The 26634-nt window shown below is 39.7% G+C and overlaps 2 protein-coding genes across 3 annotated transcripts in view; both read right to left on the bottom strand.

Moving 5' to 3' along the window:
* The window catches only part of stim2b (stromal interaction molecule 2b), a 55410-nt gene extending 53025 nt beyond the window's left edge, over positions 1-2385 (bottom strand). For both annotated transcript variants that reach the window (XM_034676598.1, XM_034676599.1), the window contains exon 1: positions 1009-2385. In XM_034676598.1, coding sequence (XP_034532489.1) covers positions 1009-1141 — 133 coding nt within the window. In that variant the 5' untranslated portion in view covers positions 1142-2385. The remainder of the gene's footprint in view (positions 1-1008) is intronic.
* A 3381-nt stretch (positions 2386-5766) lies between these two features.
* On the bottom strand, positions 5767-25745 carry tbc1d19 (TBC1 domain family, member 19). The gene is made up of 21 exons (XM_034676597.1): positions 25511-25745; positions 25309-25381; positions 25143-25188; positions 21138-21213; positions 20924-20998; positions 20544-20607; positions 17868-17914; positions 17681-17791; positions 17479-17551; positions 16247-16285; positions 14874-14986; positions 13788-13862; positions 13524-13586; positions 10216-10300; positions 9985-10023; positions 8294-8326; positions 8089-8198; positions 7911-8002; positions 7311-7426; positions 7102-7172; positions 5767-6062 (listed from the first exon to the last, which is right to left on the bottom strand). Exons 1-21 carry the CDS (start codon positions 25613-25615, stop codon positions 5988-5990), a joined length of 1581 nt encoding a protein of 526 aa, XP_034532488.1. The 5' UTR covers positions 25616-25745; the 3' UTR covers positions 5767-5987.
* Between the last annotated feature and the right edge of the window lie 889 nt (positions 25746-26634).

Genomic DNA, 26634 nt, shown 5'->3' with positions numbered 1-26634 from the left:
CAATGATATGTAATTAAAAGTTAAGTTTGATTCTGGTTTACTTTCATGATACATTTTTGACTTTCTGAACGGACGAATACAGATGTAAATGAAACGGCGGACGCATCTCTGCCTCTAGAAAAGGTTATAAGTAGTGTTTGATTTGCAGTCGTTTCCACAGTAAAAGTAGAGACGAAGAAATACATTTTAAAAAACACCCTACTTTTAGATTACTAAAATTAACTACAGTAACAGTGAAGGATTATTCAGATATCTCTGTTCTGCTTTCGCATATATCAAAAGAAGCTCAAAAGAATTAACATTTAAGGGTAAAGAGAAATCCCTTGTACATGCGGGCCTTTGTTTGACTAAGCCGATTAAGGTCATGTACAAAAAGCTTGTTAAATGAACAGCCGATCAATACTGCCCGGTTAAAACAGATGCAAACAGATGGAAATCCTGCTCCCATCAGGGTATGTCAATAAGACAATTTCAGCAGGGAGGAGGGGGGGTTACCTGTGGCCTTCTGGCAATAATCAGCATGACTCAATACACATACTAATACAAACACAGAGCAGTGAGGTGGACTTCCTTTACAAGATAAGACCTATCAAGTGGTTTGATGCTACATGTGTGTGTAACCTTGAGACTGTAATAAAGTTTGAATTGAATCATCTGTATTTCTCAGTGGATGTGTTTTTAACATGTGCCTTCATCTTACATAAATGAGTCAGGCAAATTATGTGTTTCAGTAAATAGCCATGTCCTCAGTGAGGATGCATCTTGCATTCCTGTCATGTCATGCATTCCTCGGCAATGTACAGAGGTGGATGAGGAAGAGGGGGGGGAGGAAGGTGACAGTCGACACAAACTGCATCACTTTCCATGCAAACCCCCCTGCGCAGGGCTTTCCCCGAGAAAGCCACAAGGAGAGAAAAAAAAACAGAACAGAGGATGTGGGTAAAGAGGGGGGGTGATAGTGAACATGCGTAAATACATGGGAGACACTTGAATCCGACATGTGCTTACCTGTGGTGGCTACATTTGCAGCATCAGACGAGTGGCTGGCTACATCAGTCGAGTAAGTGCACTCCAAGCCCAGTACCGCATAGATGACGAGTCCACGTAGCAATACATTCAAAACCTTGTGCATGTAACTCATGGTGAAGAAAAAGGAGATAAAAAATATAGCAAGATTCGTATCCGAAAGGCAGGGAGTCAGGATGGAGAGGGGGAAACCCCGTAAAAATGAGATTCTCAAGGGGGGGTGGACGGAAAAAAAAAACAGCCCTGTTAAGTAGAAATGTGTGGAGTCCCCCAGAAAAAACGCACCATTTAATATTTAAAAAAAAACCGCAGTAGAGTGAGTGCTGTCACAACACCTTACAGGAGCGTGAAATGCCCATCAAATAATAGTTCATGGTGGGTTAATGACAAGTTAAACTACTCTGAAAGAAGACCCCCCCCCCCTTTCAAAATAAAACTAATAGCCTCTAATGTGTTTACAGGCTGTTCCAGAGCTCCTCACAGCTGAGACAAGCGAGCCCCCCATTATATCTTAATGTGAATTTAAATACACACAAAGTGGATAAAGCAGCAAGCAGCTGATCTGATATGAAGGAATCCCCTGTCCAAACTCAAAAATGATACAGCCTTGAAAACCGTGTGTATCCGCAAGCTATGATTGATATCAAATATCTGTTTAAAATCCGTGGGTATGCCTGTGAGTTGGAAGGAAATAGTCCCTGTACTTCCACGTACAGTATACAAACACCGGGTACAGGTTCTGCATATTGAACTCGCAGCTCCTCATAGGTCCGCCTCTTCGCACGAAGTAGCAAATCCCATTGCATCAAAAAACACAGTCGCTTCTATCGTCCCCCGTTTCCCCTAATCCTTCTCCGACCTATATCGACCGCACACGACATCCGCCTCCTTTCCAAATGAAGTTTTTAAGTCAGCTTCTCGTGGCTCGCTGTGATACTGTATCCTCCCGCCTGTCATATTAGCTGCTTGCCGGCTGATGCAGGCAGACCGACGAGGGAAGGAGGGAGGGAAGGAGGGTAAGAGGGGAGGGAGGGAGGAAGTCAATATGCAAAATGGTTTGACATCAGGAGGTGGAGGTGGTGGAGAAGGAGGAGGTGGTGAGGGCGGGGGCAGGACTTTTAATTTTGGCTGCGTGTGCTTCACCTCCGTTGGTGGGGTTTGTTTTTGTTTGTAGAGGGAGATAGGCGCATCACACCCTATGATCACTTCTAACATGCCGCCACAGGGTTTCATGCAGGGGTTTGAGGGGCTCACGTGCACAGGTATTCTCAGGTATGCTTGACACGCGCTTGAAGAAGAAGAAGAGTTCTCCTCTGATGAATACTCCGGGTTTTCTGCGCGCGTCATAACGTGACGCGCGGGATGATGTACACGCTTCATTGTTCTGTCTCTCTTCCCCTTTTTTCGCCGGGCCATGCAAGTTGTGCTCAGAGGCGGAGCGCTCTGATTGGCTGGAGTGTCCCAACATGGCAGGCTCTGATTGGCTGCTTCAGACAGCACTTTTTCCTGTCTGTTTTTGAAGAACTTCTCGCGGGAAATAAAATAAAAAGAAAAAAATAATTTAACATTTTGAGGGTATAAAAATCCCCTTAACAAGCCACGTTTCTCTACTGTGCAGCAATAACTATTGCAGCATTTAAGTGATATAATTGATAGTAGACAATTTATTGGGATAAACCCCTTGAGATGTGTCATCTCGTTTTAGAGGGGGTCCCAAACAGACAATCACAAATAGAGAACAGTTCAACTAGAGGAAAATAGAATGAAATACAGAAAATGTTAAAGTAGAATTCTATGATTAAATTTCAGCAATGTCAAGTTTTAAAAGCGATGATGTTTACCCTTTGATTGCCAGTGGATAAAACAATTTCAGTCCTGCAGAAAAAATGCACTAAGAACTCATCAATAGTGCTCCCCTTTTTCCTATTTATTATACCCTTATATGAATATTTAAAAAACAGCCTTCCTTTATTTGTTTACTTTTGGGGGTATTTAAGATGATAAATGCATGTGTTGTTTTTAGTCTAATATTTAAATGACTATATTGGGATGCAGTGTTTGGTTCCCTAGGGCCAAATATGGGAAAACCCTTGAATTAAAGCTAAACAAGGTCATGGAAAGCAAGCAAAGTTTAAATTTACTTCAAGGAGGAAGCATCTTCAGTGGGCTATCCTTGAATTTGTCAACAGTACTACATGTTTACACCCCTCTCTATATCTTTGCAAATCGTAACATGCTCCGTTTTTTTTTCATCTACACAACTTGTTTTATGTAACTCTTCAAGATACATCCTCAAAAAAAATCTAAAATTAGCTTTGTATTAGAATTTTGTCAATTTAATCAATTTCCCACTTACATGTGGTCATAACAATGTAAATAACAACTTGACCTTACATTTGAAATAGTTTAATTGTTGGCTAATAATTATAATTGTACTTTTTTATCACTGGAAGTGGAGATGTGGTATCAATTTGCTATTAATATTACTTTCTCTACATATATTTATCTATATATAAAGAGATAGACAATATTGCTAAAATCCCTGTACATCTTTTACTTAAGTATTAATTTATTGTTATGACTATTTTTTTGTGTGTGTTTAATTATTGCTCCTTTAGTTTGATGTATAGCTTTCAAGGTAGTGTGTGAAATGGGAACATTTAGCGATATCTTACCAGTCGGATTCTACATTGAAAAGCTCCCCTGCTCACCCCTCTGGTCTTTGAAGCTACGATGGCCTTGGAGGACAGAAACTTAGTATGATTCTCCATTTCTCAAGTTTTTTTTTTCTTTTTTTTTTTTTGCCTTTATTGATAGGACAGCTGAAGAGAGACAGGACATGTGGGGAGTAGAGAGTGGGGGAAGACATTCAGCAAATGGTCGACCGGCCGGGAGTCAAACCGGCAACCTCTGCGACGAGAACTATAGCCTCTATACGTGGGACACTTGGACGGCTAGGCCACCAGCACCCCACGATTTCTCAAGTTTAAAGCATCAAAAACATCCATAAATACAAATCACTTTCTGCACAAACACTCTCTTCTACTTTGTCTTTTAACTGAATTTCACACAGACACATACTAAATGCTAAAATGTGTATTGTTACTAGCTTGTCTGTTATGGTTAGGTTCAAGATGGCGGCCTCCATGGAAGGGGGGCTGCTCAAACAAACAAGGCAATTCTTGATATCAAGGTGATTACACACAAATTGAAACATACGTACAAATATTATATTCAATTTCGACCAAGTCTGTTCTGCACACCGCACCTTTAAAGGTCAATTTTCAAAACATATTTTTTATTGACAGAATTTTTTATGCATTTGACTGCAACACTGGCTAAGTTATTATTTAAGGACAACTAAGATAGGGGAATTATATAGGCTTGTGTCTTTGTAGTGTTCCATCTGATGTTAAAAATGTAGCCTCTGGGTTGTAGTGTCATTTTACACCATCTGTGCAGAAGCAAGAACTTTTCCAAACACTTGCAAAGTTCACTTTATGTCTCTCGACAAAATATCTCTTTGCATCGGCCAACAGAAGGCTCATCTCCCTGCAGTGCAACATGTCAGCCACCACGAGTGACCTGTGCAAGAGCTGATACCACTGCAGGTAACAGTTATCCTAGGAGGAACAGACTCCTCAGAGGCCAGAGGAGGTACATGATGAAGGCCGTAGGAGTCCTACTAAACAGGTGGTGGATGAAGCAGGAACTGGGAGCGAGGGAGAGACGAAAGAGAAGAGCAGCATAATTCGATACGAGCCCAGAGAGGGGGGCTGCAGGGAGGAAGGCAGCCAACAACCAGGGAGTAACAGAGCAGATGCTACATGTGGGAGGAGGAGTAAGGGGTGGACGGTCAAGTCCTTGAATGCTGCTACCTGTCAATGACTCTCTGTGCTAATACTAAGATGGCCCACAAAGTGCAGTCCTCCCTGATCACCTACTTATAGAGGGAGGAATCAATCATGGAGGAGGAAAGATCAGGCGACGTTTTGATGCTTCAGCCAATAAATACCAAAGTACACGATTCAGTTATTAGGTTTATTGTTTTATGTATAAAAAGTGTTGTAAACATGCAGCAAACATAAAAAAAAATGTCTTAGATGAAACCCTTGGCATTGACTTACAAACAATAACATTAACTGTAAAAACAACAACGATTTGATTGCATTTAAAACAAAGGTAGCACGCTCTTTTTGAAGAAAGCAGTACAAAGTAGGATACATTCAAGAATTCAATGCATAAGTTAACAATGACAAACAATACTCGAATGTTTAAAAACAACATACAGCCGGCACTGGAGGTGCTAAATGTCTCTTACGAGTGCAGTTATATAACCTTTTTCTTCATATATATTATAAATGATGTGTATACGCAGCAGCTTACAAGTTACATATATGAAGCGTCTTCTTATCAACACACTAGTGCTTCCAATCTCTCCCCTAAACCGCAGCAGCGTTATCTAATAGTGTAACAACAAGCGAGAGCTACACATCTAATTAACACTTCATTATCTCAGCTTGGAGATGTAGCTGTTGTTCTCTCATCGCAATACAATTAATGCTTCATGCGACTCCTAATGAGCTTCTCAGCTGATCCTGGAGCTGCTGTGTGTATCGTCTTTCCTACAGAGCATATGGCTTAAGGAGGAGGTTAGCTGAACCTTACGGGTCTATACTTACATACTGTATAATATCTAATAATATGATACAGGGGATTCACTATTTATGGTGCATACGTGCTGAAGGAGTGTTTGGCTTTTTGCTTGGAGTAGTGCAATATGGAGGGGTGTTATGCTTGTGGAAGGTTTTCTTCATTGTTTCTGTATATAGCACACGTTCGCCTTGTGTTTCTTGATTAGTAGTAATAGTGTTAAAGTGGCTCTTCTCTTCTCTTGCAGTGTTTATATCCTCCTGGTGGTAGAATAAGCAGGTTTTATAAAGCGAAGCTCCCGTTGCTCTTCAGATGGCGGTGGCGAACAGAAAGACCTGGATGAGCGGCATCACCTTCAGGGTTGAAAGGTCAGCGAGGACAGCCTGCAAGTTTGCACGTCAAAGACAACACAAATATCATTTGTCATATCTAAATCCACTCCCCCTGACTGGAGCGGCCTTACCTTTAGTCCAGGAGAGGGGGGGGGGGGGTAAAAAGCAAAGCGCGCCCTCCCCCCTCAAACTTTGCACATATTTCAGGATTTAAAAAAAGCTGCACACATGCATGATGATGATGCAGGATCCTTGGGAAGCGACAATCCTTGCTTCAGAGTACATCGCTCCCCCTGCTCTGTCCTTTTGGGATGGGTGGGAGATTAAATTTAGGGGCCCTATCGTGTTCAGAGACAGGGTTTAATATTTCAGTTCTAAATATAAAGTTAAGGAGCAGTATATTATGATATCTCTTCTCTTCTGCTGGGCGGGTGGTAAATGAGCAAGCAAATGGTGCCAGTTAGCATCTCCGAGCAGCGAGATCAGGTCTGTCGCCCCGTGCGTCATGTGGTAGTTCAACCCCCCTCGTCCTCAGGGGACGGTGGAGAAGACGGGGGAAGGGCGAGGCGAGTCATGGTATAGTTTACTCCTGGTTTTTGGTCATATGATAGTGTGAGCGCAGTATGGGTGTGGTATAGAGAGCAAGCATGCAGAAGAGTTACATTACTGGATACTGTAATTATGCAACACGAGAGAGAGAGAAGCTCACACAGGATGCAGGCTTTCAGCTGAAATTTCACAACAGGGTTCAACCTTTGACGCAGAATTCTGAGCATGTTTTAAAGATTGTGCAGCATTACATGAAAGCCTTTCAGAGTGATAGCTATGTTTTGTTTGAATTGGGGTTTGTGTTATGGTAGCAGACGACTTAGCAAGCGAACGGTGACACTTCAAAAGTGTCCAGCCAGCCATTTTTCCAGACATGCAGAAGACTGGGTTACTGGTACTGGCTGCACTTCAACAGCTATTTACAGCTCTCCTAGGGTATGTAGGGGTACATGGAGAGGACTGAGAGAAGAGTTGAAGACACACACACACACACACACACACACACACACATATACAAGAGTCTAATGTAAGAGAGACATACCTCAGCTGAGGCCAGTGATGTCACTTCCATCAGGTTCTCGGCGCGGAAGGCGAACACGGCAGCTGCGAGGACTGGAGGAGGTGTTTGGAGGAGTGCAGGATGGCATAAGGAGGGGGGAAAAACAGGGATGGGGCACAGATAGTGGATTGGAAAATGACTGTCAGGCTGTAAAAACAGCTGTGGCTCTAAAATTCTGGAACATCTCTCACCTGCAACTACCTCTAGAGAGTTGTAGCCAAGGATTCGGTCCCAGAGAAGAAGCAGCTGGTCTGTAGACAGATAGCCGGAGAATGCCCGAACCATCCACTTGAAGGCGATACGCAACCTGAGGATGAAACAATCCCACATTAAAGATAAGATGTAGATATCTATAAAGAGTAGAAACAATCATTTAAAGCTGGAAACTGATGTAAAGGGATGTATTTTGAAGTCCCTTTCAGAACTCCATGGATCTACTTTTTTGTGATTCCAGCAAAGAAACACTAGATGGCAGTAGCTTATAACTAAAGGAGTGCATGCCAGTAAGAGTCTATGGTGTATGCAGCTTCAACATCATATATAAACAGCTTAACACAGAGATTTAATTCCTTCTCAATCACCCATAAAGGAACAGACAGAAGTAGTGCATAATAGACAGAAAGAACAACAATAACACCTCTTATACCAGCATCATATTTGGCGTCATCGGGCCCATCTGTTGTCCCTTTTCCCTCTCAGTCACATTAATTGTTTTGACAAGATGCACAGCTTACATCTTGTTAGTCTCTACAAGAAAGACACAAGTATCAAGCAGTGCGTGGTCTACTCACGGCTGCGCCCCGATCTGCCGGAGGTGGTAGAACAGCTGAGGCAGGTGTGTCTGCAGCAGCCGCTCAAACTGCAGGCACAAGGACACGATACCCTGCAAGAGCACATGTGCAACTTCAGTACATGTATGAAGATAGATGATGCACATCTTCTTGGGGCTACAGGACTTTGCAGGCTTACCGAGGGAGAGGAGGAGATGGAGTGCAACCTGAAGAAGTAGCGGACGTACATTTCCCGAAACACGCTGTACAGCTTGGACGGCTCGTTGTACAAGAAACACAAAGGTGCCACTGCAAATCCACACACAAACACACACTCCTTGTTACTGTGTATGTTGCAGGCTTCCAAGTTTAGCATGAGAACTGGGACAGCAAAGTATACTCACCATACATTGAAAAGCCATGGAACGGGATCACACCTGGTCAAATTCAAATGTACAGTCAGCACAAAGCAGAAAGGTAAAGATCAAAAATTATAGATGACCAAAACACTTTACAGACATTTTCTGATATCATTTTTTTCATACAAAGACCGATACCAGTGCTGACTTGCTATTAGCCAATACTCAGCTCTGTACAATACACTGTTATGGGGAGTTTGTTAGTTATTGTGTCTGATTCATTTTGGGCAGTGACAGTGGCAAATACCGATACTGACACCAACATTGGTATTAATATCGTTCTTGGTATCTCTCAGCTGAGCACTCAGTGCAAACAGAGCAGTAAGTACAACAGAAGCTAATAATAACAGGTTTGTATTTGCTGTAGTTCAGGCTGAATGAGGGTTAAGAGGCATTGTGACACACAAACTGTCCCTACATGACTGTGAACTGACAGTATTGCTATAGAAGCATGGTACCAATATTGGCACCAGATACCGATACTGAAACCTGTATTGTTATCACGGCACGGTGCCAATATTGCTATAAGAATATGACAAATATGTTTAACCCGCCCCGGTATTGGTACTGGAGATGGTACCAATACAGGGATCAGATTCCAATACCGATACCAGTATCAGTGTTGTTATATAGAGGCATAGTATCAATATTGATCTAGGTATGGGTTACACATATTAAAACCTGCTTCGGTGTTCGTATAGGATTGGATACAGATACTGATAGCAGTATTTTTATCAAGGCATGGTACCAATATTGGTACAGGTATGGGATATACATATTAAAACCTGCTTCAGTATTGGTATTGAAGCATTGTTCCAATACAGGTATTTGATTCCAATACCGATACCAGTATCAGTGTTGTTATAGAGGCATAGTATCAATATTGAGGTATGAGATACACATTCTAAAACCTGCTTTGGTATTGGTATTAAAGCACAGCGCCAATATTGGTGCAGGGTTTGATACCAATACTGATACCAATATTGTCATCAAGGCAAGGTAACAATATTGGTATCAGTATGGGATATACATATTCAAACCTGCTTCAGTATTGGTATTGAGCCATTATACCAATATGGGTACCAGATTCCAATACCAATATCAGCACTGTTAAAGAAGCAGGGTACCAATATTGGTATCAGATTAGATACCGATACTGATACCAGTATGGTTATCAAGGCATGGTACCAATATTGGTACAGGTATAGGATACACATATTAAAACCTGCTTTGGTATTGGTATTGAAGTATGGTTCCATTATAGGTATCGGATTCCAATACCGATACCATTATCACTACTGATATAGGAGCATGGTGCCAATATTGGTGTTGGAATGGATACCAAAACTGATGCCAGTAGTGTTATCAAGGCTTAGTACCAATGTTGGTATGTATCAAATACTCATACATTTGGTATTGGTAATGGTATTGGTATCAGTGCATCCTACCAATATTGGTATTAGCTTTAGATACCAATACTGCTTCTAATATTGGTATCCGTATTTGCCTAACTGTTGGAGTAATCCATGGTACAAATATCTGAATCAGAACAACTCTGTTATGTAAGAAAGAAAAATGTCTCTGAGTTGAACTTTGTTGATTTGTTGAGTAAAGCTTATAGTATGAACATTTACATAAAATAATATTATATGAAAGTAAAACTGTTGCAGGCTCACCATTCGGAGGATACACAACTGCACATTCTTCATCCTTTCCTGTGAACAGACACACTTTCAGAAACAGTGCCTGGGTTTCCTCACAACCCCTGTTATGTAAGTGTACAGTTATCTGTGTGTGTAAAGGTTGAGTAAGGTCATCTTAGTGAAGTGGCGCCCCTGAGATACGGTCTTTGTGTAATGATGTGACATGGTTGTAAGTGTGTATGAGTGTGTCGTTAATCATCTCACCCTGGATGTAGGATTTGGGCGGAGTGGCACTGTTGTATTTGAAGTGATCCAGGACAGCAGTGTCCCGGGAGAAACACAGCAACACCTACAGGGACACAGTTTGGGTATTATATGTACTAGAGGCTTAATATTTTAAACAGCCATCCTGATGACAGGGAACAAGTCAGACACGAGTTAACACACTTTTCTTATTTACTTATAACTGTCAAAACCAGCTGGGGGGAAACCGAAGAGTACGCAAAATAAACAAGGAGCACAAACAAAACAAGCAGGGTTATAAGAGGCTGGTATCAAAGAAGGGATACAGATCCAGTATCTTGAAGTTTAAGTTTCACACTGTGCCATAAATTATACATTTATTCCATTTACTTGAAAAAACATTTTCTCTCAATTTTAAGTTTATAGATATTTTTCCATAGTACAAATTATAGGCGTTTTTCAACTGCAGGAACTTTATCCTGGAACTAGGGACTTTACCCCTGAACTACATGCGTTTAGACCGGAGGAACCAGGGTCTAAATTTAGTTCAGGGGTAGATAATCTCCCCCCTGAAAAGCCCCTGCTTGGGGGGTAGTACTTTTCAAAGGTCCTGGGACTTTCGGCTGAACGTTACGGTGTTTGTGGAGTTTACACAGTTGTTAAAACACGGAGGGAGTTCCTGGGAATGCAAACTAGTTTAGTTTTTTATCAAGATTTCAAAATATTATTTAATATAATTTTTTTTCTGCATACTTCACTGGCCTGATTTGCACAATCTACCCAGGATGCAGACAACAATGGGGGCAGAGGAACCTTTTAGTTCCGGGGAAAGTAGTTCTGGAGGCTAAAAGACCCCAGAACTCTTGGTCGAAATGCACCTTTACATTCAGCCAAAAGTCACAGGACATTTGAAAAGTGCTACCCCCAAAGCAGGGGCTTTTCAGGGGGAGATGCCTGAACTAAATTTAGACCCTGGTTCCTCCAGTCGAAACGCATGTAGTTCAGGGGTAAAGTCCCTTGTTCCAGGGTAAAGTTCCTGCGGTCGAAAAACGCCTTATGTGGTTTAGTTGGAAGTCTTGTATCGATTTCTTGTTATTACATTCTTGTTATCAATAATATCTTGGTTAAATATGAAGTCATAAATCCTATCATAGCAGCGCACCTTCTGCAAATCTAACAGGATGAACTTGAGTAGACTGTAACGGATTGAGATGACAGATCAAGTGGGGGCGCTTTCCATTACGGCCCCATTTTTTTCCTCATTTTCAGAACAGATTTTATTTCCATCATCCACTTCAGCTAAATTACATTGGAGGTGAAGGATAATGTATTGGGGTCGAACGAGGACGGGGATCAGAACTATATTATGTGTAGACAGCCTCCTATCTAACCTTTATGGAGGTTTGTTAAGTGCAAGAACAGGGTGGTCTTACGCCATACCTGGCATTGTATAGAGGGAGGTATTCTATATGGACAAAGTGTAATCCATGTGGTTCATCACAAGATATCCTCAAAGAGGGTGTAAATAGGCTACACACCCTTGACGTCAAAGATTCTTTCACTGTCTGATGCATTAACCATCAGTCAATATTGTCAGTGATATCAGAGCTTTGTTTTGATACACCTGTGTAGTCACCGATTTGAATGACGTGTGAGCAGGCGCTGAATAAACTCGTCACTGAGAGTACATATATGCCGGTTTGTCAGCTGAGCACTCAGTGCAAACAGAGCAGTAAGTATAACAGAAGCCAATAATAACAGGTTTGTATTTGCTGCAGTTCAGGCTGAATGAGGATGAAGAGGCGTTGGAACACACAAACTGTCCCTACATGACTGTGAACTGACAGTTCTGATGTTTGGGGCGGTCGGATGATTCATGAGTTATGTTCAAGTCTTTATCTAGTGGAGTTAAGAAAGTGGTAGTAGGGTAGATTAACGTTTAACACTCAAGTGACTGTTTTTATTATTAGTGGGAGCCATGAAATAATGTAAAATGGTTATTTCTTAAAATTAAATAATCTTTTTTTTCTTTCGTCAACAATTCTTAGAAGTCAAATAAATGTGGCTACATTGCTTCTTTTCAAAATCTGCCTTTTTGTTGGCATTCATTCTGTTACCTTATTTTCAACATTGCTTATTTTGAGTCTTATTTTCTATTTTGATTATGTTGTTAAATTTATTTTGAGTTGTGTTGTCATTGTTAACTTACAAACCATTGTTTCCTTTTCTATTTTGCAACTGTTGCATATTTTATCACCACTGATTTCTTGTTTATTTTGTTGACATTGTTTTTTTTGATTATGTTGTTTCATCTGTTGGGTGTTGTGTTACCACTGTTTATTTTGAAACTATTGATTTGTTGTTTATTTTATAACCTTCTATATTTTGTTTATATTGTTTACATTCAATTTTTCATTGTTTGTGTATATTCATTAAGTATATTTTGTTAAATTCCTTTTTTTTATTGTTTACATTCATTTTTGCATCAGTACCTTCTTTTAAATCACAGCTGAAAACATATTTTTTATTGAAAGGCCTCCTGTAATATTGTTTGATCCATGATTTTACATTTATTTTTATCTACTTTCATTCGTGGTTTTCTATAATTCACTCTTTGTTTTTATTTTGTTTCACTGACTTTAATTTTTTTTATTGTCTTAATTGCTTCTAGTAGTTTCTCTTTTACTCTTTATTCAGCTGTTCCTCTTAAATTGTCTTGCCAGCTCATATACTCCCCCTCCCCTCCATGCTTTGTTCTTTTTATTCTGGGTTTTTGTGATGTAAAGCACTTTGTAAAGTGCTTTATAAATAAACTTTATTGTTATTTCTTATTATTATTTGTATTAGATTTTGTTTCCATTCCTTTTGGGTTTTATTTGTTTACATTTCTTTTTACTTCATTTTGTGACCATCCCTTTTATGTTTATTTTGTTGTCTTTGTGGCCTGTGGTTATCTTCAGTGTGTAAGTTCCACTTAATTACCTCATTGGTTTCCAAAATCTGTGTAAAGGCAATGAAGCTAGCTTAACAATCAGCTAGCTAGCTAACAATAGCCCATTTACAGAAAATGTACTAATATGTGTTGTCAGTCTTAGTATGTTCTTAAAATTGAATTACCTTTGGGTTGAAAGCACAGACTAGGATAGAAGTCTTAGTAACAAACAAGACACATAACATTTTTGGCCAGTTACTATTGATAAATGTTTCTTATTTCACCAGTTATTTTTTGTTTTTCAGAAAAAAAGAATATTTTGAGCCTTAAGCCAGAAAGCACAGGAATGGAAAATGATGACAGATGAAGACTGAAATATAAGACAGAAGACACCCACCTGATAGAGGAAATCTTCAAACACAAAGTAGTAGTCGTCGTTACTGGCAGTGAGCTTCACATCCTGAGGACGAGGAGTTATAATAACATTTTATCTCAATAATTTTGTTGAAAAATGAATGAAATCAGAGGTACTTTAAACTAATAACTTATCATAAAACAGGTATGACAAATATTAAGAACTAAAGCTCTCAGAATTTGATTTCAACATTTTGGCAATGTAGCTTTATAATGTAAACATTGAGAGTGTTGAGGAGTGTTTTACCTTATAGATCAGGTTGTCCACCAGCAGGTAATGCTGTATAACTCCAGCTCTTAGCTGTTCGTAATGCATCACATCCTGTAACAGCAAAGATCTGACGTATAAGATGAATACAATAAAGACAAAATATGTGGAGAGAAGTTGTAGTTAATCCTATTATTCAACTTTCTTCAAATTGTCTCTTTCAAAAAGTATCATGCTCTCTCTCAACACTGATAATTCAAGATTGTGTTTTTTTTATGATGACAGAGGGATTAAACTCAGCTGAATATCGTGTTTCCGACGACATGTTTTAACTCAAACAAGTCTCCGGTTTGAGACAGACTCTCGTAAAAGAACCAAAGGACAGACGACTAAATGGTCTGGATGGAGCAATAAAAACGTCTGCTGTGACAGTCCTGAAGCACCTTGGCAAAGATAAGCGTCGGGATGTGAGGAGAACAGAAACAGAGACGGTGATTTTGACAGCTGAGGTGGAACACTGAAAACACTGAGAGAACATGGACAACGTCAGTGGAAGTGACCACGGATACGTTTCTGAATTTTGGTGATTTTACTGCAATTAAAAAACTGCAAGTCAGGCAACTTTTAAAGTGTTTGCCTTTAAGACACCTGGAGCCATGCCAACACTCCACAGCCCCCAGTTATGTCCCCATAACCCTCCCTTAGACATCAATCTGCCTGTCATGAGCATTATTTTATGAACTTGGCAGCACACAGGCAGGCAGCTGCTGTGTTTAGCCTTTGTGTGATATTGCTTGCTCTTAATTATCTTGGCATTTGTACACAACTTGAGCCTAAATAAACAGAACAGTAGCTAATACACAAGTCATATATATACCGTAAGTCAATTATTTCTAATTATTTAGTTTAAATCCAGTGCAACTGGAAGAATATCAGCTGAAAATAAACAAGAGGCTAAAAAAAAAGACCTGACAGCTAACGCAGAGTTGAGAACTTGCCATTAACAGGTAGTTTGGGAATCAGTGCAGCTGTGTGTGCTCATGGGCTTTATGACAAACACTTGAAGCTGACGGAAACCACCAGGGTGCTACCAGCAGTGTGTTTGTATGTGTATGCATGAAGTACCTGAGGCTGGTTGGTTGAGTTCAGGATGAGAGCCCACAGGTCAGCACGGAGCCCAGTGGGACAGCCCTGCCGGCTGTACTGCTGCGCCGCTGGGCTGTCCTGCTCCATGAGCACTGGAACAAAGAGGGACAGAAGTTAGACGTAACTGTATAAGAGAATAAAAGAAGGAGGGAGTGTGAGACAGAAAAGATGTACTGAGATTAAAAAAACAGAGGGGATTAGCATAGTTTAGCATAACGACTCCATGCTGGTGAAAATAGCTAGCCTGGATTAGCCTCTAAAAAAATCAGCATAGTGCTCTTTATGCTAAGCTAGGCTAACTGTGTCTGGCTGCAGTGACATAGAGAAGTTAGCCTATTCAACCCTCTTTGACACATGATTATGCTAAGTTATGCTAATGGTGGTGTAAATGTAGCCAAAAAGCTAGGCTAGCTGTTTCCACTTTTCATGCTAAGCTAGGCAGACCATCTCCTTTAGCCAGTTCTCAATTATAGATAAAACTCTTAAAATGTAAATGACATCTCATTATCTTATCTATGAAAAGTTGAATTATGTGAAATAAATTGATTATGCTTTACTTCTATACAGTGGAGTGTTTCGTGTATTTTTTCTAAAGGTACTGTGGGGAATGAAAACAAAGAAATTCAAAATACAGAAGGAGGAGAATGCTGCCTTGAACCCGATTTGCTGTTTTAATGACATAATCTGTACAAACATGGGGGTCATGTGAAACGGTCCATGGTCGGCTTTATCAGCTGGAAAACAGAACATCTGCCACGACAAGACGGCTGGTCACCTCTAAAACTGTTAACAGGTTTGTTTTCTCCAACAAGACTCGTAAAGGGTGACCTACATCAGGACAGAATGTAAACATTTTTCTACAGGAAGTTCAATGAGGACTATAAATGTGTAATACTGGTTTAAATAAGAGGTGGGGATGGTGTAAAATGATTAATAACTGTACATCCTTATTTTTATAGCTGTGCCTGAAGTAAGTATTCAGTCCACCTTCTTTTAGGTTTTATTCTTTAGAAATGGGTTCACAGTCGATATCTTTAGATATTTTTGATACTGATGTCCAGAAAAAGATTATTTAATGTAAAAATAAAAGCATATTTCTAATGCTAGAAATAAAGTTTAAATGTTAAACCGAAACTACTACACAAGACAGACTTGAGGATTGAACTACAGAACCAATCTTTGGTTGATAATATGGAGTTAAATGGAGAATTGATACCAAATTCAGTACTAAAAATTACCTTTTAAAAATAAAAATAACACAGTAAGCCTCTTTGTACTCTTAATACTCCAATTGGATGAAAATGATAACAGAGAATACTCAAAACAATATAGGACCAGAACCAAACACTTACCTTTTTTCCCAATTTGAACATACTCGCTTTCAAACAGGTCTGCAGAGGGGAAAAAAAGGACAGAAGATTTATCTATTTATCAGTTATTATCTGGTAGTGAGTGAATGTTTTTCTAAATATCGTTATCTATTAGATTTACAAACACAGAGACGGTGGACACTGTTCTATTTAAAGTCCAGACACCAAACTCTAACACAGTTAATATGTGTATGTAACAAAGATACAGTCTGAGAAAACCCAGACAGCAGAGTGGCACAAAAGAAGAAGAGCTCAGGCTGATAGCAGAGCAGGGTGTTATTGTACAACGTTAAACAGCAGTGTTCATCTGGTAAACACTTTGAATTTGAATATTTGTTTTTCAGTGTTGCTAGATGAGTCTATATTAAAGATGGCTTCCCAAAGTGGAAAAAATATTATTATTTTTGGTATGGACCAAGAAAACAAGATGTAACATGTTAATTTATAGGATTTAGAGGTGTTAGTAAGTGTCGGTTCTCCTCCCTTTAAGCTTTGATGCTAAGTTAAGTTGGTAATCTTTTCTTTCCTTTGTCAGAAATTCTTCGAAGTAAAAAAAAGGTTGCACTATGTCTTTTTTTTATTTATTTTGACTATTTTAAAATTTGATTTCAATAATAACAATGGATTTTTTTTTAAAGGCGCCTTTCTTAGCACTCAAGGTCAAGAAATGAACAAACATAACTAAACACAAAAGACAAACTATAAAGAACATTTCTGAATCATAATAAATAGAAAAACATAAAAGACTAAAGGCGTCTTCTCTGTCATTTTATTCTGCTGGTTAATTTTGTAAATATTGTTTAATTTCTATAGATATTTCTTGATAAAGCCTTGATTTGATTGTTATTCTAGCTAAAGAAAACACATTTTACTATTCAGCTTTTGTCACTTAGTTAGTGTTCAATAACAGTAACAACCTTGGTGAGGACCAATGTGAAACACAACAAAGAGAGTTAATTTATGGAACAGCTGTGGCTGTATATTCACAAATTCAAAGTATATATAAAAAATTACAAAGGGTTAAACTGTTATATTATTTGTTCTGTATATAATTACCTAAGGTTTTTGTTTAGCTTTGTTGTTGCACTTTTGTGGCTTTGATAGTCGTCTGTTTTCTTCGATGTTGTTTTGATTGCTTTGATCTTGACTTGACAAACAGCTTCGTAGGACAAAAGGACTATGACTAAAAAAGAAATTCTTTTTTTTGGGAGTACCTTGACGGATGTGTGCAAGGTCATCAATCCCAAGCTGGCCCGTGGTCAGGTTCAGCTCTGAGTAGGCCTGCCTCTGCAAGTGCAGCAGAGAAAACATTAAAATAATTACACAGAATTGGAATCTATTGTGCATGTCTATGAGCTTTACAACTTGTACGCATTTGGTCACGAGCAGAAACACATATCAACAAGGGTGTCATACCAGCTGTGGAATGTCCCTGACATCAAGGGGAACCTGGATGAGACCCCAGTGGCTCCTGGCACTTACGTCCTCGCTGCTATTGTGATTCGGGTTTCGCAGGCTGATTAACACCTGCATAAGAAGAAGGTTTCTTTTTTAACACAATTGAACTACACAAAGTATCCTGAGCTGTAAGAAGTCTGCTTACCTCCAGAAAGTCTTTAGGGGCGTAGACGGGCCTGAAGCGACTCAAATCTTTAAAGAAACAAAGACATCAGTTTGTATTTACAGCACATCAGTTGACACTTCCACAATGTCCACATGTTTACATGTAATTACACTACAGATATCAGTCCAAATGAATTTGATTGCACTGTATAATGTGCCTGTGAAATATCCCCCCGAAGAGTGTGTCGAAAAATAAGAAGATCACTTTTAATGGGACTTCCTCTGCAGCAGTAAATTCAGGTTTAAAACAAGGGCACACTGCGGTTTGGACAGCAGGAGGACTGCTGCTTGTTATCGCAGCTCAGTCTACCAGGGAGTCTGGACAGCTTCTATATTCACAGTCCTTCGTGTTTATAACCAGGGAACGGTACGTTCTAAATGTTATTATACGACTCTGTGGCTGTGATATCATTGTTAGGACACAAGGTTACCAAGGTTCTTTGGAAATTTACTGGGAAAGTCGTAGTGGTTGGTTTACAATCAGTCTACAACTGAGGAAATACTTCTTTAGATACTTTAAGAAAACACTTGGTATGGTGAGGACAGATGGATGGTATGATTTAAGAGTTGAGTATATTACTATACCGTCAGATTTTCCTGGATTTTAATATTTTAGATGAATATGTGGTGTTGTTAATTGTTGTGTTCTTGTACTTTTAACTTGTAAAGCACTTTGGCAAACATTGGTTGTTTAAAATGTGCTACATAAATAAAGTTGACTTGACTTGACTAAGTTCCCCATTTAAGTTTGTAAATCTTTGGCAGAATTAAGTACTTGTGTCACCCCTTTTGTTTGGGGTTAAATATGTTAATGTTGACATTTAATTTTCAAATCACAATCCAAGCATGAAGCACAGGATGAAGGTGGAATAAGGCAGCTCTAATAGGTAAAAAAAAAATCAAGATTCAGATGTTAATGCTTCCATACATTATTAAGTATAGTATTGATCTCATCCTTTAGGGCCTGTGTCCTCTAACTGCTGGCTATTTTCTATACAAACCCAACGCAGTTCAGCGTTGTCAAATGCCAAAACAGCCCTCAGCGAAAGCTGTTTTTTTTTTTACTTCAGAACCCCAAGGCACATGTTAATGTCCAGTCCTTTTCACCAACCAATCAAAATCAAGAAGTGGCAGAACTTCATATATCATCATTGTCAACAACAATAGTGGATAACCCAATCCTGGAAGTTACTTGGTGGTTTATCTTGTGCATCCACATCTGTTTTTTGGGGGTACAATTTCTGGTTATAGAAATGTTGATGAATTAATTCAAATATCAATCATACAGAGTGCTGTATAATGACGCTAACGGTCACTGCTAGAGAAGGTGGAATGGCCACAATACTGCCATCAGGGGAAAAAAACTCTGTTGATGGACACAGGCGCTTAGAGCCGATCTGTAAAGACAAATTTAGACTGTATGTTTGAAACTATATATAACATGATCAGGGCGAATAAGGCAGCTCCATTGGGTAAAACAAATTTAAAGATTCAGATGATAATGTTATTATGTTGTATTTAATATAGTATTGATTTTGACCTTTAGCTGTGTCCACTAACCGCGAGTTATTTTTTATACAAGCCCAATGCAGCGTTGTCAAATGCCAAAATAGCCCTCGCAAAAACTGTCTTTAGGCGTTTTTCGACCACAGGAACTTTACCCCAGAACTAGGGACTTTACCCCTGAACTACATGCGTTTCGAGCGGAGGAACCAGGGTTTAAACTTAGTTCAGGGGTAGATAATCTCCCCCCTGAGAAGTCCCTGCTTGGGGGGTAGTACTTTTAAAGGTCCTGGGACTTTTGGTTGAACGTAATCGTGTTTGTGGAGTTTACACAGTTGTTAAAACACAGAGGGAGTTCCTGGGAATGCATACTAGTTTAGTTTTTTTATCAAGATTTCAAAATATTATTTAATATAATTTTTTTTCTCCATACTTCACTGGCCTGATTTGCACAATCTAGCCGGGGCTTCAGCCCGCGGTGGAAACGCAGTCAACAATGGGGGCACAGGAACCTTTTAGTTCCGGGGAAAGTAGTTCTGGGGGCTAAAAAACCTGGAACTCTTGGTCGAAATGTACCTTTTGTGATTTCAAAACCCAGAGACACTCGTCAATGTCCCATCTTTCTCACCGACAAATCAAAATCAAGAAGTGGCAGAACTTCCAATATCATCTTTGTCAACAACAATGGCAGAGAACCCTAATAGTGAACGTCACTTGTTGGTTTACGTTGTGCATTCACACTTTTGTTTTGGAGGGTAAAATTTCCCATTATAAAAATGTCCCTTAATTAAAACAATATTAATTATACAGAGCGATAACAGACTTAACAGTCACTGCCAAGAGAAGTGGAATGCCATAAGGCTGTGTCAGGGCTAAAAGCGCTGTTGATGGACACAGGCACCTAACGCCAATCTGTAAAGACAGATTCAGACTGTATGTTTGAAACTATATATATAAATATATTATATATTTTTCAGATGTAACAGTCGAGCTCAGTTCCATAGGGAAATTATGGAGATAAATGCAAGTTAAATAGCAAACATGAAAGTGTTGGATCTTGTGTTAGGCTGACATAAAATAAACCCTTGTCTGAGTGACACATCCACACTAATCGTTCATTAAAGGCAGACCGCTCGGGGTAATGTCTAGAGACCTGGTTCATCTGTGCCCATCTCATTCCATTTGTTGGCAAGCTCCTTCTGCTCCACTGCCGGCCTCTGGGGGGCGGAAAGAGGAGATTTAGAACAAAGTACACAGCCAAACGGAAGCAAACTTTAATGTCACATGAAAAATACATGTTTATAATCAGTGTACAGCTTCAGGAGGATCAAAAACTCTCTATGAACACAGCTGAACTAGCTCTTGGCTATTTGTCCAACTTAGCCACAGCTCATTTAGCTTTGGGTTTGTATGGTAATAACAGATAAGATAAGATAAATTATTCAGAAAAAATGCAAAAAAATACTGGAGAAAAAAAAGGGTTTTGCATTAGAAGACATAAATGCTGCATTAGTTGATGCTGAATGTATTTACCATGCGAGCCAGAGGCACTTCAAGCTCTGTGCTAATGCTGTTCAGGCTTTTGAGGACACGCTTCTCCCAACTGGCCTGTCCAAGGGAACACACACACAAAGAAATATTTGGCTTCAAACTGAATGTTACACATCCCCAGTTGATACAAAAAAAAGCAGAGGCTACTATACGAGAAAGATGGAGGAGTGACAGAGATCAGAGCAGACAGACTGACCTGTGCCTTTCGCATGTAGGCCAGCGGCTCCTTGAGATGCTCAGGAGGAGCTGTGGGATGACTTGGGGGCAGCTGCCTAGAATAAGCAAACACAAAAGAAAAGGGGATGAGGAAGTACAGTAGATGTGTAAAACCACTGTGACTTTTTAGTCAAAGTCGACTGCTTTGAGGGGCTGAATAGTTTTTTTTAAAAGAGCATCACAAAAGAGCTCAAGAAAAGACAGCTGTCAAACAAAAAGAGAGAAATAAATGTCACGAATTTTCTTCAAAACAGGCCGTCAGTCACCATTGAGTCAGAGCAGAACGGTCTCCAGTCTTTGCCCTTACTGAGCATGCTCAAGGCAGAGTGAATGAGTCAGGGTCTGGAACAATATTCAACCTAATCTAAACACCTATAAGAGCGCACAGAGACGACTAATGGCCAAAGGGGTATTAGTCAGTGTTATATGTCATGGTTTAAAAGCAAAGCTTTAAGCATCCTCTGCTTCAGTCGGAGCCTCAAGAGAGCAATGAGTGCGGCTCTCAGAGGCACAAAGAAACACTTTTCAGTGCTGTTTATCGAAGCTGGAGAAGTTTTCCTGCTGTTTAATGATGAGGACTAAAAAGGAAACACACATCTGGAGTGGTTATTATTATTTACAGGACCAGCCTGTGGCATAGGTAGTATAGGCAAATGGAGGAAGAAAATTTAAAGATAAAGGGAAAACAATATTGTTTTATCTAATTTAATTTTGGGTTAAATTGCGGACTGATGCCAGTAAACATTTAAAAGCTTGTGATTCACTTTTGGGTTTGTAAAAATAATGGTTTCCAAAGCAGTTTTTGAAGTCCATAAGTGTTCATGATTTAAATGTTTTTGTTTTGTTTTTGTTGTTTGTTTCTTTACAATTTGGAAGCTGTTAGCTTAATTAGATAGAAAATGTAGGCTACGCTTAAATAAGCATTTTGCTTCTGCCTTTTCAGTCATCACTTTATACATGACTGTTGCTTTGTTTGAAGAGTCTGCATTGTGAAAATTATTGTTTTATATAACTGAATAAATTCTACTACTATTACATTATGTACTTTGAAATTGTATTTTTTCCTGCTTAATACCAGTGTTATTACCATTTTATTATTTTTTTTAGAGGCCATTTTTATTTTAAAACAAAGGAAATCTGTAAAACATAAAGCTGGATGTCAGTTGTCTTTAAGTGTATATATGATGTGATTGTTGGAGTTTGTTATAGTACAAGGGGCACCAGTTAAAATCTTGCCTAGGGCACCAAGTCGGTTAGAGCTGGCTCTGATTATTTATTACACAGCTGTATGAAATACTTGCTTCTGATTGGTCAATGCAACATAACAACAGTCTGTTATTTCTCGATAGCAAACTGTTGCTAAGTAAAACACATTGAAGGGGAAAGAGCTTTGTTGACAGGACTCTGACGGACTCACTGTAATCAGGTTTTGTTAACTTTGGGGGAACTAAGACGGTTCAAGGACTGATAAGTGGCACAGACTCTGACAGTGACGAGGCAAAAACACTCAATCAGAAGTGGTGCTGAGTCATGTAGAACTGTTCATCTTGTTTTACCAATAGACTGTATAATAAATAGACGTCACCCATCTGTTCCTGAAGCACTGTTTTGAAGCCAATCGGCGGCAGCCATGTTGGAAATGTTGAACTCAACCACACTGCTGTCGAGGGAGTGTGATGTAGAGAGGCGGGCTTTAAGCCTCCTAGCTAACAGCTCCAGTGTTCCCGCCTGTCAGTCAAGTCAGCTGTGCCTCTCATAACGGAAAACTCGTAATCTAAATATCCCGTACAGTGTGTGGCGATCAAGACATGGGCTATCCAGACTACACCCGTTTTTTGCACCAGGCGAAGTAAACGTGTTTATTTCTGCTGTAAAGATCAGCTTTTTTGAATTGGTGTGTATGTGGTTTCAAGTACTTCTTGAGCCAGCCTCAAGTGGACACTCGATGAACTGCAGTTTTTAACACTTCTGCATTGGCTTCAATTCTCGCGGCCACAGGTTGCCGCTTGGTTTTTCCCTCACCATCAGTGGAAATGTTCACTGTATGTGAGTTGAAAAAGCTAAGTTAGCTTAATCTAAGAAGGCTATAAAAGTGACTGCGACAATGGGCACAGACAATGGCAGCAGCACCTTGATTATTTCCAATGGTATGCCACCAACCCTCAGAGGTTTGCCACCATTATGCCATGATACAAGTCTTGTTTTTATTTGCAACATAAATGCAACAAAGTGATGTAAATAAAAGAATGTATGTTTCTCTCATTCCACATTATAGAAAAACTTTGCTTTCAGGAAATACTGTGAATGTATACATTCCATGCCACATGCTGCAGAACTGCCAGTATATGTCATGGCCACTTTGCGGTGTGGCCATTTGCCGCTCACAGACTACTTTCAGGGTAGAGACATGACCACTTTATAATCAATAAAACCATTTTTAAATCAATATTTGATGTAAAATGATCGATATCTTCTGTAAGTTGCTGTGTTATAAGCGGGATAATGTGCTGTGAGCAGGTTGACATAGCAGAGGAACAATGTCAGGGTGAGACAGGACCATAGACTGTGTATATAGTGGATGTAGTATCCGTGACGTCACCCATCTGTTCCTGAAGCACTGTTTTCAAGCCAGTCGTTGGCGGGAGCCATATTGGAAATGCTGAACTCAACCTACCTAACTGCTGTCGAGTTAGTGTGAGGTAAAGAGGCAGGCTTTGAGCCTCCTCGCCAACAACAGTGTTCCCGTCTGTCAGTCAAGTCAGTCATGCCCTTATTTGAGCAAAACTTCTAAAACTTAATCTTAATGTCTTCTGAAGTGTCACGTAATGAAAAAATTCACCCCCCGTACAGTTTGTGCCGATAGAGAAATGAGCTCTTCAGAATGAAGCCGTTTTTTTAACAGGCTGTAAACATGTTTATTAATGCTGCAAAGATCGTCTTTTTTGAATTGGTGTACTGTGTATGCGGTTTCCAGTGTTTCTGCAGCCAGCCTCAAGTGGACCCTCAATGAACTGCAGTTTTTAACACTTCAACATGGGCTTCATATTTTGATACCGGAGCTTGCCACTTGGACAAGACCAGTCTGCTTGGTGTTGGAGTTCTGCTCAACCTTAGCTATAGAAACCTGTTCACTATAAATTATCCCTTACTTAGTAAGTTAGTGTTAGCTAGTTAGCTGGTGTATGTGCTGTTAGCATTAGAATAGAGTAAAAATTGAAAATAATTTCCTTTTTGGTACTTTGGTTTTGCTTTATTTGTACCAAGGTACCCTCATCAATGAGTGATGTCATCTTTATCAAACTTTACAAGCCAAACTTTGTAAACATAAGGTTAGGGTTGCCAACTGGAGATGTAGAAAGTGTGTATATTCCCTTTAATCCATTATGTAACCTCATATGAATAAACCTCAAAGAAACCACAATTTGGCTCTTTACATCAAAAAACAGGCAAAAGAAAAATTTAATACAAAAGAGGAGTATGACTCAACAAATGTACTTTTTCCTTGAATACTTTTTGCTGCTCTTGACTGACTCAAGCAGTCTTTTGTCCTTTTGCACAGCCAGAGAGAAGTCCTTACATGACAAGTCACAGTTTACAGAGATTTGAAGTTCATTTTTGTGACCATTTAATGGCCATCTGAGAGAAAATCCTCTCCACACTTTTTTGCAGGACTTGGCACATTTGTGCTGCATACAACTGATGCGCGCGAGGGGCCTGTGATTGGATGACAGGTGGTGTGATTGGTACATGATCTGCCACTGCCATTTTATCTGATCTAGGATCTGTAGAGTGCAGTCTGCTGTATTTACAAGAGTTAATAGTCAATATATGGGGACAATTGAGGTCCCATATGAAACAAACTAATTTAGCCCAATATATAGGATGTCCCGGCTAATACAGGACAGTTGGTAACCCTACATAAGGTGTGCACAGGTGTGTATACAGGTGAGTGTGCTGCTGTATCTGAGCATTCAATGCAACTTACACATGCAGTTCCCTGTACACAGCATTCTGTAGCTTTCTCTCCCAGCCTGAAAACAATGACAGATGTTATTGACACCTGATAAAGACAGTAAGAATAGTAAAATATTTCTAAATGTTATCCTACTGCATGTTTATCAGAAGTTAAATTCAGACATGGATGTGCCCACCTGATGTTTTGAGGAAGCTGCGTACGTCATCTTTGAGGGACTCCAGTTTGATCTCAGGTTGATGTAAGCAGTCCTACAAACATGTGAAGAAGAATTACATTAACTTGGACTGTGTATGAATGATTTGTTGACACTGTTGTTGAGATTGACAGCAGACCTGCTCAGCTCTGCATCGTTAGCATCATGCTAACCACTCACTCACTTTGGCTTGTCTCTCTATCTGAGAGTGGAGGTGGCTTCCTTTCAGCCGCTGGACGATCTGAGCGATGGTCAGAGATAACTCGGTGCCCCCGTCCATCCTCCTCATGAAGCTGGGACACTTTGTTCCTGTAAACTGGCTCCGTTTGATTTATTGTACGCTAGTAGCATCCGATGATGCTGCAGCCGCCCCCCTGCAGAGGTTACTTAGCAACTGAGAGAGGACGGGCAGTGCAGGGGAAACAAGGACCGGGAAGATTGGTTCCGGTGTGAAAATACTTTATTTAAAAGATGATTATTGTCGAATATCTTCAATTAAAACTGCTTTTTATCGTTAATTTTATTCCCCACGGTATATATGCATTCATAGTTACGCATTTATGATATTTTGTTTTGTTTAAATGCTCTTTTATACCCATCAACTCACACTCAAAGGTGACATATTACTTTCCTTTTCATCAATATATATTGGTCTAAGAGGTCCCCAAAACATGTCTTTAAAGTTTATGCTCAAAAAAACACTTTGAAATCAGATTTTGGCATGCCTGTAAACCCCTCTTTTTCAGCCCTGCTCAGAACAGGCTGTTTTCTGTGTCTGTGCCTTTAAATGAGAATGAGCGATCTGACCACACCCCCTCAGGAAGTGGATGTGCCCTTAACTCTCCAGGACGTTAAACTAATGTTTACATGTTGGCTGCATACACGGCTGCTCACAGACCCGCGTTACTTCAACCCTCTGAATCTGATCCAGAATCTGATCCTGACGTAAAGGCTCCACGTACACAGCTACTAACATATAGCTATGTGGCTATGCTAACTAGCGCTAGGACTTATTCATGAAAAATAAAAATCATCCACTAGATCTTCAAATCTGCAGACGTGGGGAGTAAAACCGACCTTTGTGTTTATTAAGACAGCCTACAACTATCATGCCTCCCTCCTAAGCTCCTTGTTAGCACACATGTGTGCAGGTGATGAAAAACGGAGGAGGAGTTGAGTTGTCTTTCATACAGTCTATGGGCTGAACAAGCTCCAAGCTCTAACTTCCGTTACAGACCGGATGGCGTTGTGACGTAATAAAAACACTGAAAACTGAAACGGCTCGTTTCAGTACACATTTACAGAAAG

Source organism: Notolabrus celidotus, chromosome 23 (genome assembly GCF_009762535.1).
Source record: "Notolabrus celidotus isolate fNotCel1 chromosome 23, fNotCel1.pri, whole genome shotgun sequence".
Lineage (NCBI taxonomy): Eukaryota > Metazoa > Chordata > Actinopteri > Labriformes > Labridae > Notolabrus > Notolabrus celidotus.
This window is presented reverse-complemented; position numbering and strand designations above follow the sequence as displayed.